Source organism: Ictalurus furcatus, chromosome 18, assembly GCF_023375685.1.
Source record: "Ictalurus furcatus strain D&B chromosome 18, Billie_1.0, whole genome shotgun sequence".
NCBI classification, from domain to species: domain Eukaryota; kingdom Metazoa; phylum Chordata; class Actinopteri; order Siluriformes; family Ictaluridae; genus Ictalurus; species Ictalurus furcatus.
In genome coordinates, this window is record NC_071272.1 from 18,188,247 (window position 1) to 18,204,030 (window position 15,784).

Below are 15,784 nucleotides of genomic sequence, written 5' to 3' on the forward strand. Positions count from 1 at the left end.
TATCACTTTTCACCCCTGATCAAATCTTTTATTGTGTTGGCTCATTGTCTTGCTGCATAATGAAGTTTCTCCCAAGCTTCTGAATTCATTCTGCTGCTACCATCATGATTTACATCAGTAAAGATTAGTGAGCCCATTCCAGAAGCAGCCATGACACAACCTCCACCATGCTTGACTGATAAGCATCTGTTTTGGATCATGAGCAGATCCTTTCTTTCTCTACACTTTGGTAGAGGTTAATCTTGGTTCCAGAACTTTTGTGGCTCATCTCTGTATTTCTAACTGGCTTTCTGATTCTTACTGCTGAATAGTGGTTTGCATCTGGTAGTATGGCCTTTATATTTCTACACTTGAAGTCTTTGAATGGTGGATTGTGATACTTCCACCCCTGCCATGTGAAGTTTGCTGGTGATATCACTGGCTCTTGCGTTTGGGATTTTCTTCACAGTTCTCTCAATGTTTATCAACTGATGCTGTTTAAATGAAGTGAATGAGCTGTGTATTAGGGTTGGTGAAGAGAGTGAAGGAGAGCAGCAGTGTGCTGTATGTTTACAGACTGAAAAGTTGCTACTCTTGATTATGATTGGTGAGGAATTATTTAATAAAGAAGTTTGAATTAAAACCGACCGTGTAGCGCTAGCATTATTATTAATTTACTCCGTCTGACGCCACTGTGTTTACACGAGCAGGTCGCAGGTGCAGGTCGTTTTGCGGGATCAATAAAGGATGGCGGTTTGTGAGATCGGGAAGTCGAGAGAAGCAGATGATGTACAGAGTTACTCGTCATCATAACGGCTTCTTTGCAGTATTTACAAACTTGTTTGGTTGACTGAGGAGATGAAAAGCAGTGTGAAAGTAACCGTTGCGCGGTGTAGATGCATTTTGGAGTTTGTTTTTATTCCGATTGTATTATACACAACTCTGAACAGGACTCTGGCATCGGTGCTCCTAAATATTTTTTCACAGTCACACAAAAGTACTTTTCAGTCGCAAATGCGAGTGAAATGGTCGCACTGTAGAGCCCTGTATGAGGAAATGAAAGCTGAGATGCTGAATCTCAATCAGTCTTCTGATCAAATGTCTTCAATATGTAGTGAAAACAATAGAATTAGCCTCACTGTTCCACTTTCGGAGGGGAGTGGAGACCTGCCAAGATTGGTTATGATTAATTTGGGTAAACATAATTTAAAAGTGTGTAAACAATACTTGCTTTTAGAATTTGGCCTTCAAGCCTTCCAAAATTAGAACATGAAACAAGTTTATTTTATTTATTTTTTTATAAAGAAACCAGCAACACAATTAGACACACCACTGTTGTCTTTTCTCTAAACAAAACTTACTATGGCACACTCCTTTCCAACAAGAACAGTTTAGTGCAGCAATACAACGTGTAATGCTCTGATCTGCCAATACCATGGGCTTCTTAACTCATAATACTATATTTTGTACCACGTGGCCACTAAGTGGTGTAAATGAACTGATTCAGGGCTGAATGTCTTATTTCAGTACATCCGAGCAACTCCAGTTCTATTTGAGTCACTCACCTGAAGGGTTTCATCAATTCTACTGAACGACTTCACAAATTTCGAACAAGTCCCCTTTGAGGAGCGGAAAAGCAAACAATTCCATGCGCCTACATTTATTATTACTAGATGATTGAATACTAGGGGTGGGTGATATGATGGTACAGAAGTATTGCAATAAATGATTCCATTATGCACTTTTCTGACAATATCACATAATCAGTACTTCAGTAACACTGACCAACTGAAAATGTAAACTAGAGCTGTGTATCAGAACTGGGATCTGACAGGACCCAAAAAACTTTGTGGACACACCAGTGATAAGTGATTTGAAACTTGTAAAACAAAACAAAAACTGCTAAGCTTGTTAACACAGGAGTGGATCTGGCCCAGTGGAGAGCTAACATTTGCATGTGTTTACCGCATTAATTTATTCATATTTACCAAATACTTGTCATGATCACTTTAGTTTACATTAATAATTGGTTTCTATTTTAGTAAAGTCTTTAGAAAATATTGTGAGCAGATGAAAAATCGGTTGACTGGGTATAAAAATTTTTTTTGCATTAAGTAGTTATGATGGAACAAACGTGATTCATCATGTGGCTATACTGTTTTGTTGGCATTACATTTTGGAATATGCATCGTGTACCAAAAATCAACTAGCGAACGTATCACCATAACCACACATACCCCTGGATGTTTAATGCTGCATGTCCTGCTTATATTCACATTTGCATGGCAGCAATCCAAAAGTGCAAACAAAATTGATCTACTTGCAGATTTATATAGATTTCTTCTTAATAGTGGAGAATAATGGCAACAAAACGCATGACATTTTGTCTGGGCTAGAATCCAAGACAATTCTTCCTGAGCAAATGCATCAATTTCCACCTGAGGCAACCATCAGGGATTTCATATCAACACCACAAAGATTCTTATCCTACCTGTAAAACTATAAAAGTACAAGTTCATTTTCATCTCAAACATAATGAGCCTTCAGGTTGTAACAGTAACCCGTTTCTGACCTTACGTCAGCGATCATTTCCTGTCCAGGCTTGATGATGCAGTTCCGATGCTAAACTACGTTCATGAGTTCAATCATCAAGCAGAACCGTTTTCAGCAGGTCCTCCTCATGTAAGCTTATAGTGGCAATAGCACCATCGTTGAACTCAAAGGATGTTCCTCCATCCACCACCATGCAGGCGTCCCAGCACCTTGAGCGGACACACACCCTTAAAGCAACACATTTAAGAGAGATTAAACATGAACATCTTCGAAATATGGCTTTTAACAAATCATCATATCAGGTAATATATTAATGCATTCCGTGTTATTTTTTCTCTAGTACAGAGGTTCTCAACCTTTTTGTAACTAAACCCCCCCCAAGCCTCCACTATCATGTGGCACTCCATATCTATCTATCGATCATCTGTTTTTGATAGATAGATGGGTGGATAGATAGATTTTTTTGCTTTTGTGTTTTTGTACTTTTTTAATTACTTTTATGATGTTTAAAAAAATAACTTTTATAAAACTATATAACAGACAGGTATGGAACATGAATTATCAAAAATGTTTCTGAACAGTATAACTACTTTGAACAAGAGAACTAGGCTGTAATAACGTGGACTATATTACATGTAAAACATGTTGCGTTACATTCGTCTTGCTTTTTAAAAACATTCGCATACGAATGATGTAAATTGGGACGAAGGGCGCATCTCGTTATCCATGGCATTGTTAAATCTCAGGCTCTCAGCCACTCACTGAACAGAGCAGACGCAGAGAGAGGTGTGAGTGCAGTGGGAAAGCAAGACCTCGTGCTTGCAGGACAGTACTGGCCACATTTGGAAAATTGCTACGGTTTGTCCAAAAAGTGGACAAACCTTAGCGTAATAATAATAGCATAAAAAAAAAAATGTACTTACTGATATGGTGAACTTTTGTGTGAGAAGATGTTTATCTAACATTTGTGGAAAATGTGTCCAGTGTCAGCACTGTTTAATGTGCAATAAGTTTACTGCCACGAGTTGTTATTTCTTATTAACTTCAAACGAGAGGGGAAAAAAAGGAGGTTGGTGAGGGAATGACTTTATAGCCGCTATAATGTTAGTAATAACAGGAACGAACATGTTTCTCGGATGTTCCGCATCATTAAATGTAAACGGATAAAAATAATGCTGCATCAATACAAGTATTAGCAAACTGCTGTGGTAGTGGAATAAAACGTGCTGGTACAAGAAAATACCAACTTTGGGGTGGTAACAGTAATTCTGTTGTTCATTATTTTCCATATTCAGACCATTCAGCAATAGTCAGGAGACACAATAAGATGATGGCACATTACACACAATCTCGCACGCCTACTGTGAACGCAAACCTGCGATTATAAGCACAGTCCCCAAAAGACATACAGTACAGAACCCAATACTCACTTGCTTGCAAATCCTCTTTGGCGGCTGTTGGAAAATACTCTGTTGACGATGGGCTCTCGGACACTAAAGAAAACTCTGTTCTCCTCTGGACTGAATATGAGCGCTTCATTGTATGCCTCAGTCACTAAACGCATCCCAAAACATGACAATCATGAGAAGAAGAGGACAAAAATCCACATTTTCTGAGAAGAGGAAGTTAAGCTGCACTCACCGCTTCTGATGACTTCCTGGTTTAGTGGAATATCCAAAGCAGTTTTTTCTTTGCCTGTGAAACATATTTGACATCATTGTCACTGTAAAGTACACCATTTTATTTGTTCAGGGAGGGTCAATACTATAAAATAGATGCATCCTTTAAGTGTACCCCATGGGACCTGACAGGAATTGGACGCGTGTCTATATTGTCTCAACACACTGAAGTGGACGGTTTGAGTGGCCAAAAAATCTCAGAGGATCACAGCTGGAGAATTACAGAAGTTAGTTGCGTCTTGGGGTCAGAAAGTTTCCGAAACTACAATCCGAAGTCACCTACATCACCACAAGTTGTTTGGAAGGGTTTCAAGAAAAAAGCCTCTACTTTCACCCAAAAACAAACTCAAGCGTCTTCAGTTTGCCAGACACTACTGGATCTTCAAATAGGATCGGGTTCTATGGTCAGATGAAACCAAAATAGAGCTTTTTATCAATAAACACCAGAGGTGGTTTTAGCACACGCAGAGAGGTAGCCATATGGAAAAGTACCTCATGCCCACGGTTAAATATGGTGGCGGCTCTTTAATGTTTTGGAGCTGTTTTTCTGCCAGAGGACCTGGAAATTGTTAGGATACATGGCATCATGGACTATCAAATATCAACAGATATTAAATGAAATCCTGACTGTCTCTGCTAGAAAAGCTTCAGATGGGCCGTGGGTGGATCTTCCAGCAGGGCAATGATCCAAAATCAACACAAAAATGGTTTACTGACCACAAAATCAAGGTCCTGCCATGGCCATCCCAGTCCCCTGACTTGAAACCCATAAAAAACCTGTGGGGTGAACTGAAGAGGAGAGTCCACTAGCATGGGCCTCGAAATGTGTAGGATCTGGAGAGATTCTGTATGGAGGAACGGTCTCAGATCCCTTGCCATGTATTCTCCAACATCATCAGGCATTATAGGAGAAGACTCAGGGCTGTTATCTTGGCAAAGGGAGGTAGCTCCCTTGACTAAAAGGGTGCCCATAATTGTTGCACACCTATATTTAACAAAGATTTTTTTTTTTTTTTGATAAACCTGTGTTTTGTTTGCAATTGTTTGATATCCATGAGAGCAGAGTATTTTTTTTGTGAATAATTTGCTCATATTCACCAAGGATGCCGAGATTAATGGAGGGCAGTGTATATACTTTCTGTAAGGGCAGTTTTATGCTCAAACCTCCTGTTCAGATTTCTCAAAGCCTGGATGTTTTCCAACTTACACAGTTAACAGACTTTGACATGCATTTCAACATATTTTCATTGTATTCCTTTTGATTTCTTTCCTACTTCAAAAACCTTTCTATCCTGACCAGCTAGTTTCACTCAGGCTTCACTGTGGGTCATTACAATACGCGTCTGAGAAAATGTGAGGTGTGGTAGTTAAAGCAGCAGCTCAATTAAGGCGAGTAGCTAGAGTTTAGTGGAACCCAAAAGAAAAGCCAGACTTATTAGTCATGGTGCACAAAAATGTCTTTTTTTGTGCAACTGCTTTAAACACCTGATAACACCAGGTAATTGGAATATTAGTTTTAATTCAAGATGCAGTGTACAGTGGTTAGGACAAAAATTTAAAAAAAAAAAAAAAAAAAAAAAAAAAAAAAAAAAGACAGTCTTTGTGAATGTTTTATTCTGTCCTTACCTATTCGAAGGACATCCTCCACAGTCTGTTCCACAAGTTTATTAATATTATAAGACCTGCACATAAAAATTCAATGAGTCACCAGGATATTTAATACTAGTAATTAAAATAAGCAAGAAGACACGCTCATATACCAGGCTTTGGATCCAGTTCCAGTGCAAACGCTAAGTCCTGAGCTCTTCTGCTTCTCCCATGGTCCATCATCAATGGAGATCTCATAGTAGGAAGCCCTATGGAGCGAGAGGGTAAGATGGGGTTTGAAGGATTTATACTTCACCCTGTGGCAGATAGAGATCCACAAATAAGGGGAGATGGGCGAGGACAGATGGACTAAGTAGGAAGATGGGTTGATGAGACAACATGCTTGATGGCCAAGGAGAACACAGTTGAAATTGTTAAAAGGAAGAAAAAATAAAAAATAAAAAAATCCACCCTGAATGACTTGCATATTAATATTTACAAATATTATGTGTTCTTCAGTGGTATCCAAGATTTTGTTTTTGTAATATTTTGGTGTTAGCGAGTTCCTACATTAACCACCTGTCTCTCTACGTTAACCACCTACCCACAGTGGTGTACTGGGATTTAGCCCTTGCTTAATCTCTACCTAAAGAGAACAAAGCTTTAGTTCTTAAATCACTAGCCAAACATCATCTCTGCCTGCTCAGAGCAACCATGTTGTATAGCTGCATTGCATACTGGAACTTTCACATCTCCACTAATTCTGCATTGGATTTTTCATGAGTATCACTGGGATTTTTTTGGAGGCAACAGTGAAATCTGACCATTATTCCTTGGGTTTGAGATAGTGGAGACAGAATTTTTTTTCTCTTGTTAAATGCCATTGCAACCGTGTTAGCACAGTTTCCCTGTGACATCAGCGCTGAACACAACTGCTAACGAAAATACACCACCAACCAAAATAAATTGCCACCAGAACCACAAACGCACTATATGGCCAAAAGTTTGTGGACACTTGACATCACACCCATACACGAGCCTTCCACAAACTGTTGCTACAGAGGTGGAAGCACACAATTGTCTTTGTATGCTGTAGCATTACAATTTCCCTTTACTGGAACTAAGAGGCCCAAACATGTACCAGCATATCAATCAATGTTTCTGTGCATAAAGTGCAGCCATGACATCTCTACTGAGTGTCTACTGAGAATCTAAGTGGCCTGCACAGAGCCCTGATCTCAACCCCATTGAACATATTTAGGATTAACTGAAACGTCAGATTGCGTGCCAGGCCTTCTTAGCTGACATTAGTACTTAACCTCACTAATGCGCTTGTGGCTGAACGATGTAACAAAGTGGTAGCTCAGTGTTTAAGTTAAGGTTGGGAGTTAAAATCCCAGCACTGCCAAGCTGCCACTGTTGGTCCCTTGAGCAAGGCCTTAACCCTCAACTGCTCAATTGTATAAATTAGATAAATGTAGGTCGCTCGGGATATGGGTGTCTGCCAAATGCTGTAAATGTAAAACGTTGCCACATACCAAAATCTAGTGGATATCCTTCCCAAAGAAGAGAAGGCTGTTATAGAAGCAAAGAAGGGGAGGGGGCCATATTAGTGCCCATGGTTTTGCAATGGAATGGTTGTGAAAGTCAGGTGTCCAGATCCATTTGGCCATATAGTGTATTTCCATATAAACATATTTAATGTGTTTCAGGGTGGACTTTTCCTTTAAAGCAACACGATATGGTTATTTCAGGCACCTGGAGGAGAGGGACTCTCCGATGAAGATTTCATTGAGTCCTCGGACAGGAAGTAAGTAAGGTGAATTGTAGGTTTCATGTGTTCTTCCTGTCAGCAAAACAATAACAGCTCTCAACACATTTTAAGCTTGCATTTCTGTTCTCACATTCTTTGGAAATTAAGGAAATTGGAGAAAGTGACGGGGGGGAAAAAAAAAAAAAAGTGTTGAGCAGTGAAGTAAGTGTATACAGTGGGGGAAATGGTTTGCATTAGGAGGCCTTACTGTGCTGGGAGTTGGTGGTGATGCGGTGTGCTTTGGTGTGTTGCTCTAAACTCATCTGCTGCTCGTGCAGATCCACTGGAGTGGGGTTGATCCCTGTGCCCTCCAAGTGTATGCGGATTCGCTGGCGCCACTGCCACCTGGGACAGGCGGACAGACCTGGGTGATTTCTTGGTGTATTTACTTTACAGGTATAACAGATTTTACCAATACCTGTTCACCTGTGCACTTTATAGCAGGAGATCAAAGCTCCTTTATGTTTTATGCATGTTCTGATTAATGATTCATGTCGTGTGTGTTGCAACCGTTGTGATGCTGAAATCAATTTTCCAGAAATAGACAATAAACTTAGTTTTTATTACAATAAAAGTTATCTAACCTATCTATTGTTTTTTATTTAATTGGCATCTCACCTACATGCATCTACATGGCTAAATAGTATAAATACTGTATTTTTTTACTACCTGTCTGTATATATCAAACTCCCAGGAAATACAAGTAGTACTTTTGAGATCATGGGACAAAAAAAAATAATCATAGTGAAACTCAGCAAAAAGACTGAAAAATTAATGGTAAAGATAATAATACGAGACCCACCTGAAGTCTCCCTTCTTAAGTTTTCGTAATGCTTCAGAGAATGCATGTGTATAGTGTACAGGCAAGCACAGATGGCCCTCAGACCTTCATTTACAAACAGAAAAAACATACATGATACATTAAAAAATAAAAAAATTTAAAAAAAACTAAAGCATTTACCAAGCTAGATTCGAACAAATTTATTTGTAAATTAAGTTTGTTCAAAAAAACGTTCAAATGTTTTTGTGAACGTAAACCTCATTTAATCAATGTTAAATCTTAGAACTGAAGTGAGTTCGTGCAAGAAAGCAATCCAAAGCAAACCCATAAATTAATATGAATAAGACTAGCTGTTCAATTACAACAAAAATAATTCTGCCCTATAAAAGGAGGAAGAGTTAGTGTGTGTCAGGAGTTCAAACACCAGCACTGCCAAGCTGGCCCTTGAGCAAGGCCCTTAACCCTCAACTGCTTAGCTGTATAATTAAGATAAATTTAAGTCTCTTTGGATATTAGAATCTGTAAAATGCCATTAACCTAAATGCTCTTTCACCGTTTAGACATCGTTTTGTGAGCTTTACTTTTTACGGAGTTTTGTGGATGCTCTCTGTGAGCTTTATTTTCATGGTTTTGTGGTGGTTGCTAAATATACATCATCTGCGCAATGAAAATCAGTTTGTCCTATTAAGTCATTTACACACAACTTTACTAAAACATTGAGAAATGAGGCCCAATGTGTGTAAATCTATGTTTTTACCGTTCTGGATCAGTGTTGACTCCAATTACAGGTTTGTTCTTATCAAACACTTTACTAGCAACCAGCAGCATGGTGCCATCACCTAAAGTAGAAAAAGAGAACATGAAACTGCCTGGAGGTATAAACACTGCTGTAAAGGTGAAATGTGTCGCTGTGCCACACTGGCTTATTAATTACCTTTTTCCCCTCCTGATTCATCAGCACAAACGAACCTACCTCCAGCAGACACAATAGCATCTGCCCATCTGACTGTGTCTTCATCATACTCTCCTCTTTTAACCACACGGACCTCCATGCCTTGCTTTCTAAAGATATTTATAAACAGGCGATGAAAAAAATAATTATGTTTGTTATACAATATCAATGCATCATCATTAACATTTTATATAGCATAATATCGATCACTTACTGCAGATTGTTCACTATGTGTCCAACATTGCGCGTGTGAATGTTGTGCCTTTCCAGAAGTCCACTGTAACTGGATCCCTTCAAGGCAAGCTGGAGACACAGTAGACAAAATTAAAATAGAGTACAAATAGAAATTTTGAAGACAGGACATTACTGTGTTACAAGTAAGTTCACTTTGTTTAAGGTGTGGTGGAACAGAATACTGCAAAGTCCTGGAATGAGGTTTTAAGTGTTTGTTTTGCTTCAGGCTGATTTTAAAGTAAAAAAGAAGAATGTTTCAGAAGACAGTTTCTGGCTCAGTGACGCCATTCTCTACATAAATGTGTAGTGGTGTGGGAAAAACTGCTGGATGTCGCTGTGGCTGAATTCTGAAAAACAGGCAAAAAAAAAAAAAAAAAAAAAAAAAAAAAAAGGCCAAACAAAATAAAATCAGAACCTAGTTTAACACCTCAACTTTTAGAAACCTTAAATATTTTCACAAAAACCATGCGGTTACTTTCTAACCATGCCCATGCTATCTTTCTGCAAAGATCCTGTAGTGCGAGCAACCAGTTTAACAAACAGTGTTAAAAAGTCTGTCTGTCCTCACACAGTGAATGCCACACATTGTTCAAGTTCCTGGATAGCTACCAAAACAAACAGAAGCCTAATCGATTCCATTTATAATCAGATAAGGACTGTCAAAATGTCCGGGAGTTGAAATTGAATCTTAAAATGCAATTTTTTGGGTAGGGAATCAGATTTTAAAATGCCAGAGCTTTACATCCGGTTGAGCTGCACGCAAAAGAGAAACATATTTCAGATCAGGTACTTATGAGGTACAGCTTAGTACCCTTTTATCTGAGACTGAATAATCCAGACAAATATTTGATGAGATAATAATACATTTAAAGAGATTTAAACAGCTTACCAGCTGTTTGAGAGGCTCTTCCGACAGTCCAGCGCAGAGATACCTCTGCTGCTCGAATTCATATCGTGTGGTTTTAGTCACCACTGCAACTTTTGAAGGTTTGAAACCACAGTCAGCCTGTAAAGCATCTTTACACACGTCGGTCTGATGGAAATACAGACGACCGCTCCCGTTGATAATAGTCACGACTGGATTTCGACAGCAGAGAAATGTCCTTAAAGTAGGGAGTGTCATTCTAGTGACAAACGTTTGCGACTCTAGTGGTTCTGTCCGAATGTGTGTAAACAGGAGAACGATAAGGAGGATCGTAGGGGTCCCGAGTAGACAGTGGATGCAAAGAGACCCTAGCCAACGAAAACCGTCTGGGTGAAAACCTGCACCAGTGCATTAACCTGTCAGGGAGGGCAAATCTGCTTGAAGATTTCTTGTATCCGGGTGCTGATGGGTTGAATAATGCAGGAACCTAGTCTCTTCTGATTACAGACATCCCAAATGGTAGAATTATCAGAAAGTTCTGCTATGGAAATATCTCATTTCTTTACCCAAGTCATTATATTATTATATCTTCTCTCTCACAGGTATATAATAATATGACACAGGTTAATGACCGGTATTATAAAAAAAAAATAAATAAATAAACAACAACAAAAAATGATACAGCTTCCCACCTAGCTAAGCAGTAGTCAGTGTGCCCAAAGGGACCTTAGGAAAGAAAAGTTTCCAGGCAGCTCCCACAAAAAAGAAAGAAAGAAAACTGTCCCTCTGCATTAAATTGTTAGGGGCCTGTATTTTTTTGATCATTCAACTCTTAAAGCTTTTTGTTTTCCAGATATTGATGGGCTGAATAATCCAGGAGAAGTGGAATAATGCAAAACTAGCCTTAACTAGAAAAAGGTTCACTTGGGTAGTAATATACGACTTATTCAATGCATTATTATACAGACCAACAGAATTTTCAGCTATGGAAATACTTCACCAAATATGTTATATTATCCTCCCTATGACCACCCTGACAGGTATAGAATAGAACCTAGCTTTATAACAGGTCTAGTAGCTATTATAAGAAGACAGCTGCCCACCTGTCAGTTTAGCTAGTTTGCTAGCTTGCCAACTAGCTAGCTAAAAGTTCGCCCAGTTCTACAGAAGCATTACCAAGCTAGCAAAGTTGTCTTTAAATAACGAAAGAACTAATTACAAGGTGCTCCCCAATTCATAAAGTGCAACAACCAGACAACTTGCAGTGGCAGAAAAGTTCTCGATAGTTCGCTCGGAAGTAGTAACCACAGCAAAGGTCACATATGGACCTGTCAGCTACGCTAAATTAAACAGCTAGCTGCCAGGAAGAAAAGTTCGCTTATCTAATTGTCAACCTTGATAGCGCAAGAGACTAGGTAACATTCACAAAAACACAAACTGCTGAAACTAAACACCGTTAAAACTTCATGCAAATACGCGCGGTAAGGTTTCAGTAGTGGGCGGGTGTAGACACAGCCTCTACACTGCTAACCAGCTAGCAAACCCTCTCCCACTTCTTTTTCTGACAGGTCCTGGTGCAGTTTATCGACGTGAGCGGTGATCCGTCCAATCGAGTCGAAACAGTTTTCTAAACTTTAGACTTTAGCTGAGTGCTAATGAAAACACTAGTGTTACTTCCGACATGCACAGACGCCGCCATCTTTAAAGCACGCGCCTTTTACGTCACTGGGAGTGCGCGGGTTGCACCTCTGCACGTACACGTCTAATCAGTGGGACGGTTTGATATCTTTACGGTATGAGAACCCAGCCTAAAAACATCACGGTTTCACGGTATTAATCAAACATTTCAAAACTCACAAGTGATCATTAATCATTAATAATAAAAGGAAAGATCTATTACTTAGACTCTGCACAACCTTAGGCGTATATAACAAAAACCAAAAGGAAAGAAGGAAGGAAACATCCCTCCATCCATCCATTTTCTGTACCACTTATCCTACACAGAGTCGCAGTGGAACCTGGAACATATCCCAGGACACAAGGCAGGGGACACCCTGGACGGGGTGCACATTCACACACAACAGACAATTTGGAAATACCAATCAGTCTACAATGCATGTCTTTGAACTAGGGGAGGTAATTGGAGTACAAGGAGGAATCCCCCGAAGCACAGGGAGATCATGCAAACTCTGTGCACACAGGGCGGTGGTGGGATTCAACAAGGAAGGAAACAAAAAGATCAAAAATCAGGTTGACACAACAGAGTTGGGAAATGATTAAGTAAAAAAAAAAAAAGAGGAATAAGAACTTGTAGATGGTAATAGATGCATTTTAATCAGCACTTTGAAGTCAGCAGTGAGGTAACCACTATAAATAACCCTGAATAATGCCATGAATAAAATGTAAAAACCTTACTACTCGCTAGAGCCCAGCTCAGTTTATGAGTATAGAAATAAGAGTACAGAAACAATTTAAACCCCTTTAGAACATTACACTAGGTTGTAACCTTATTAAGTACACCTGTGTTGTATGTACACACAATGGCCAAATTATTGCACTTTTTACACATACAATAATAATTGTTGCCCATCAGATTAAAAGCCCCCTTGTGTGGCACCGGGCCTTTTGTCAGTGTTGTTGCTGTGCTCAGAATGGTCCATTGCACAAATATAATATCAGGTGAATTGTATAGAAGCAACAGAAAGGGGATGGAGCTTAAGGTGTCTGTGTTGATGGAGGTGCTGTGAAACACCTATAGCTGTCACTGTTAAAAACACATATCTAAACCAATACCCTGGATAAAATTACATTTTTGTAGTGTATATAACTTCTGGTTTGTACAAACCATATTGTTCATATTTGTGGAGTATGTTTAAGATTTAATTACTATTTTTTTGACTACATAATGATGGTCCGGGGCGCACAGTGGCTTAGTGGTTAGCACGTTCGCCTCACACCTCCAGGGTCAGGGGTTTGATACCCACCGTGGCTCTGTGTGTTCAGAGTTTGCATGTTCTCCCTGTGCTGCGGAGGTTTCCTCCGGGTACCCCAGTTTCCTCCCCAATCCAAAGACATGCATGGTAGGCTGATTGGGATGTCCAAAGTGTCCATAGTGTATGAATGGGTGTGTGAGTGTGTATGTGAATGTGCCCTGTGATGGATTGGCACCCTGTCCAGGGTGTACCCCGCCTTGTGCCCGATGCTCCCTGGGATAGGCTCCAGGTTTCCCCGTGACCCTGAAGGAAGGATAAGCGGTATAGAAGATGGATGGATGGATGGATGGATAATGATGATCCTTCATATGTTTTATGGTCATTGATGTTTTTTCTCACCATTCTGAAAAGTGCACTAATTTTGTGACACAATGGAGGCTTAAGGCTTTCAAGTCACTAGACTTGAGTTCAAAAGAAAAAGAAAATGAATGAACTTATTAATCGTTAATAATCTAACTATTGAAATGAACAAAATGAATAAAATTATTATGTAAATATTTACTTTATTGATTTAACTTACTAATTCAATCTTATTAATAATATGTAAATGCATATTTAAGAAACAGCCAATAATTGATAGCACAATTTATTAATTGTATATATGTTATACATAATTTTATTTATAAATGATAGTTACATGAATTAATAAATATTCAAATTAATATTTACCTTATTGATTATAACACTTTATTGATTATTTTACATACTGCAGTGGGGTCTCTGGGACCCCAAACAAGTCAGAAAAAAATGAAATCACAACAAAAGATGAGGGATAAAAATATATATTTTCAGTTGAACAGATTGAACGCAAAAGGCAATTTTATTGTGGTTCTTTGTTCATGATGCTGGCTAGTTGCTGTTTCCATGGGAACTGCGCTGTTTGGTCATGGTGCTCATCATCTGACTGATGTAAGATGTCAGCAGGTCATCCATTTTGTAGCCCTGTGATCAGAAAAAGGAACACACAGCTGAATATTGTGTAATATAGTGGAGTGAGATTTGATTAAAGAGTGCCTCACATACAGTGCTGAGGATGACAGCATTATCTATGTCTTTCTGACTCACCAGTGGCGTCTCACAGAGCAGTTTACTGCCTCTCATCAGGTTGCCGATAGTGATATGAAAGTAGGTGTTCCCGCTGCTCCAGTTAGAGATTTTGGTGAAGGGGTGCGTAATTAAGATATCCTGCGAAGAGTAGAGAGTGAATGGGAGCTACGAGTTTAATGAAGCTAACAAGTAATGGGTGTCTACCAAAAATGTAGATGTATATATGTATTTAATGATGTCACAGATTTGCTGGTGTGGTTTAGGACATGATGTGACTTAATGTTATCTATAAATAAGAACAAAATGTGTTCATGTGATCAAAATGTGAAGTAGTAGTAGCAGCCAATTACAACCAAGTACAACCAGTATCACTTATTTCAGTTTGGTATTATTTCACATCCTGGGTATAGTTTAAGAGTGGCTTCTTACTAAAAAGCAGGTATACAAAATGAAGGTATACAATTGATAATACAGCATCAGTTTGTAAACTTGAAATTGTAAATAAAGAATACACCTGCTATTCAACTAATACATTTGTCAAAGTACCGATTACAAAATATATAAAAGAACATTAGGGAGTTTAATGATGCTGTATAAAGCATATTAAGATTGTGGGTTAGATAGCCTTCCATTACTTGTTAGCTATATTACAGTAGCAATCATCAAGCGCATTCTCTTTGCTTTACCTTCGTTGTTGGGTCAATCAGACTAACGCCATGTTTGTTGATCGCTATCAGCAGGAACTCGGGTAGATTTGGGTCTGTGGTTTGCTATGAAACAAGAATAAAATAAGTAAAAATATCACCAGCAGGTTAATAACTATTAAATATCTATTGAGTATTACAGTGTTATATATATATATATATATATATATATATATATATATATATATATATATAATAAAAAAAAATACTTTGACTTCGAAAAACGCTGATCCAAAAGTGGGCCACTTGAAGATGATTCTCAGGAACATGAACTTGGCTTCTTCCTGACTTTTCCCAGCATGTTGGTTGAAGCATGTCAGAATGGACTGTAGAGAAAATGAGTTTGGTAAAGTAATTAGTCATGTATTTTCAGGAAAATAAGTTGCTCTTAAGTATTAGACATGTACAAATAGATAACTTAGCAACTAAGTACAATGACGTAAGCATTTTACACCTGATGAAACCAAGTACATTACTTTATAAGAAGCTTTTGTTTGTCCAGTAACTGCAGCAACAAGACTTTCAATGTTGCAGTAGCACAAAGCTACAAATTAACTAGTAACCTTCAAGTTACCTTTACCATAACTACTGGAGTAG

General features: G+C 38.7%; 2 protein-coding genes across 5 annotated transcripts in view; both read right to left on the minus strand.

Annotated features, from left to right (window-relative positions):
• Window positions 1–1,254: 1,254 nt before the first annotated feature.
• Window positions 1,255–12,179, minus strand: nadk2 (NAD kinase 2, mitochondrial). Of its 4 annotated transcripts, none has more exons than XM_053649496.1 (12): window positions 10,468–12,179; window positions 9,559–9,647; window positions 9,366–9,454; window positions 9,150–9,231; window positions 8,414–8,497; window positions 7,820–7,956; window positions 7,557–7,644; window positions 5,972–6,115; window positions 5,838–5,893; window positions 4,174–4,227; window positions 3,963–4,086; window positions 1,255–2,759 (listed from the first exon to the last, which is right to left on the minus strand). In XM_053649496.1, the coding sequence occupies exons 1-12, from the start codon at window positions 10,699–10,701 to the stop codon at window positions 2,621–2,623; spliced, it is 1,320 nt and encodes a 439-aa protein (XP_053505471.1). In that variant the 5' UTR covers window positions 10,702–12,179; the 3' UTR covers window positions 1,255–2,620. The 4 variants fall into 4 exon arrangements, with proteins under 4 accessions (XP_053505471.1, XP_053505473.1, XP_053505470.1 ...); XM_053649498.1 differs by having other exon boundaries at window positions 5,972–6,067; window positions 10,468–12,178; XM_053649495.1 differs by having other exon boundaries at window positions 9,327–9,454; window positions 10,468–12,177.
• Window positions 12,180–14,006: 1,827 nt separating this feature from the next.
• Window positions 14,007–15,784, minus strand: part of myo7ab (myosin VIIAb) — a 58,916-nt gene continuing 57,138 nt past the window's right edge. The window contains exons 46-49 of the mRNA XM_053649494.1: window positions 15,397–15,513; window positions 15,170–15,253; window positions 14,502–14,621; window positions 14,007–14,378 (exon numbers count right to left, since the gene is read on the minus strand). Of these exons, the coding sequence (XP_053505469.1) occupies window positions 14,286–14,378; window positions 14,502–14,621; window positions 15,170–15,253; window positions 15,397–15,513 (414 nt within the window). The 3' untranslated portion in view covers window positions 14,007–14,285. The remainder of the gene's footprint in view (window positions 14,379–14,501; window positions 14,622–15,169; window positions 15,254–15,396; window positions 15,514–15,784) is intronic.

Excerpts from the sequence above, each read along its gene's own strand:
- nadk2 (XM_053649495.1), bottom strand. The coding sequence starts at position 10,701 with ATGACACTCCCTACTTTAAGGACATTTCTCTGCTGTCGAAATCCAGTC. Across the intron at positions 7,645-7,819 it reads CACCACCAACTCCCAGCACA|GAAGAACACATGAAACCTAC; the intron begins GTAAGGCCTCCT and ends TTTTGCTGACAG. Across the intron at positions 4,087-4,173 it reads CCAGGAAGTCATCAGAAGCG|TGACTGAGGCATACAATGAA; the intron begins GTGAGTGCAGCT and ends GGATGCGTTTAG.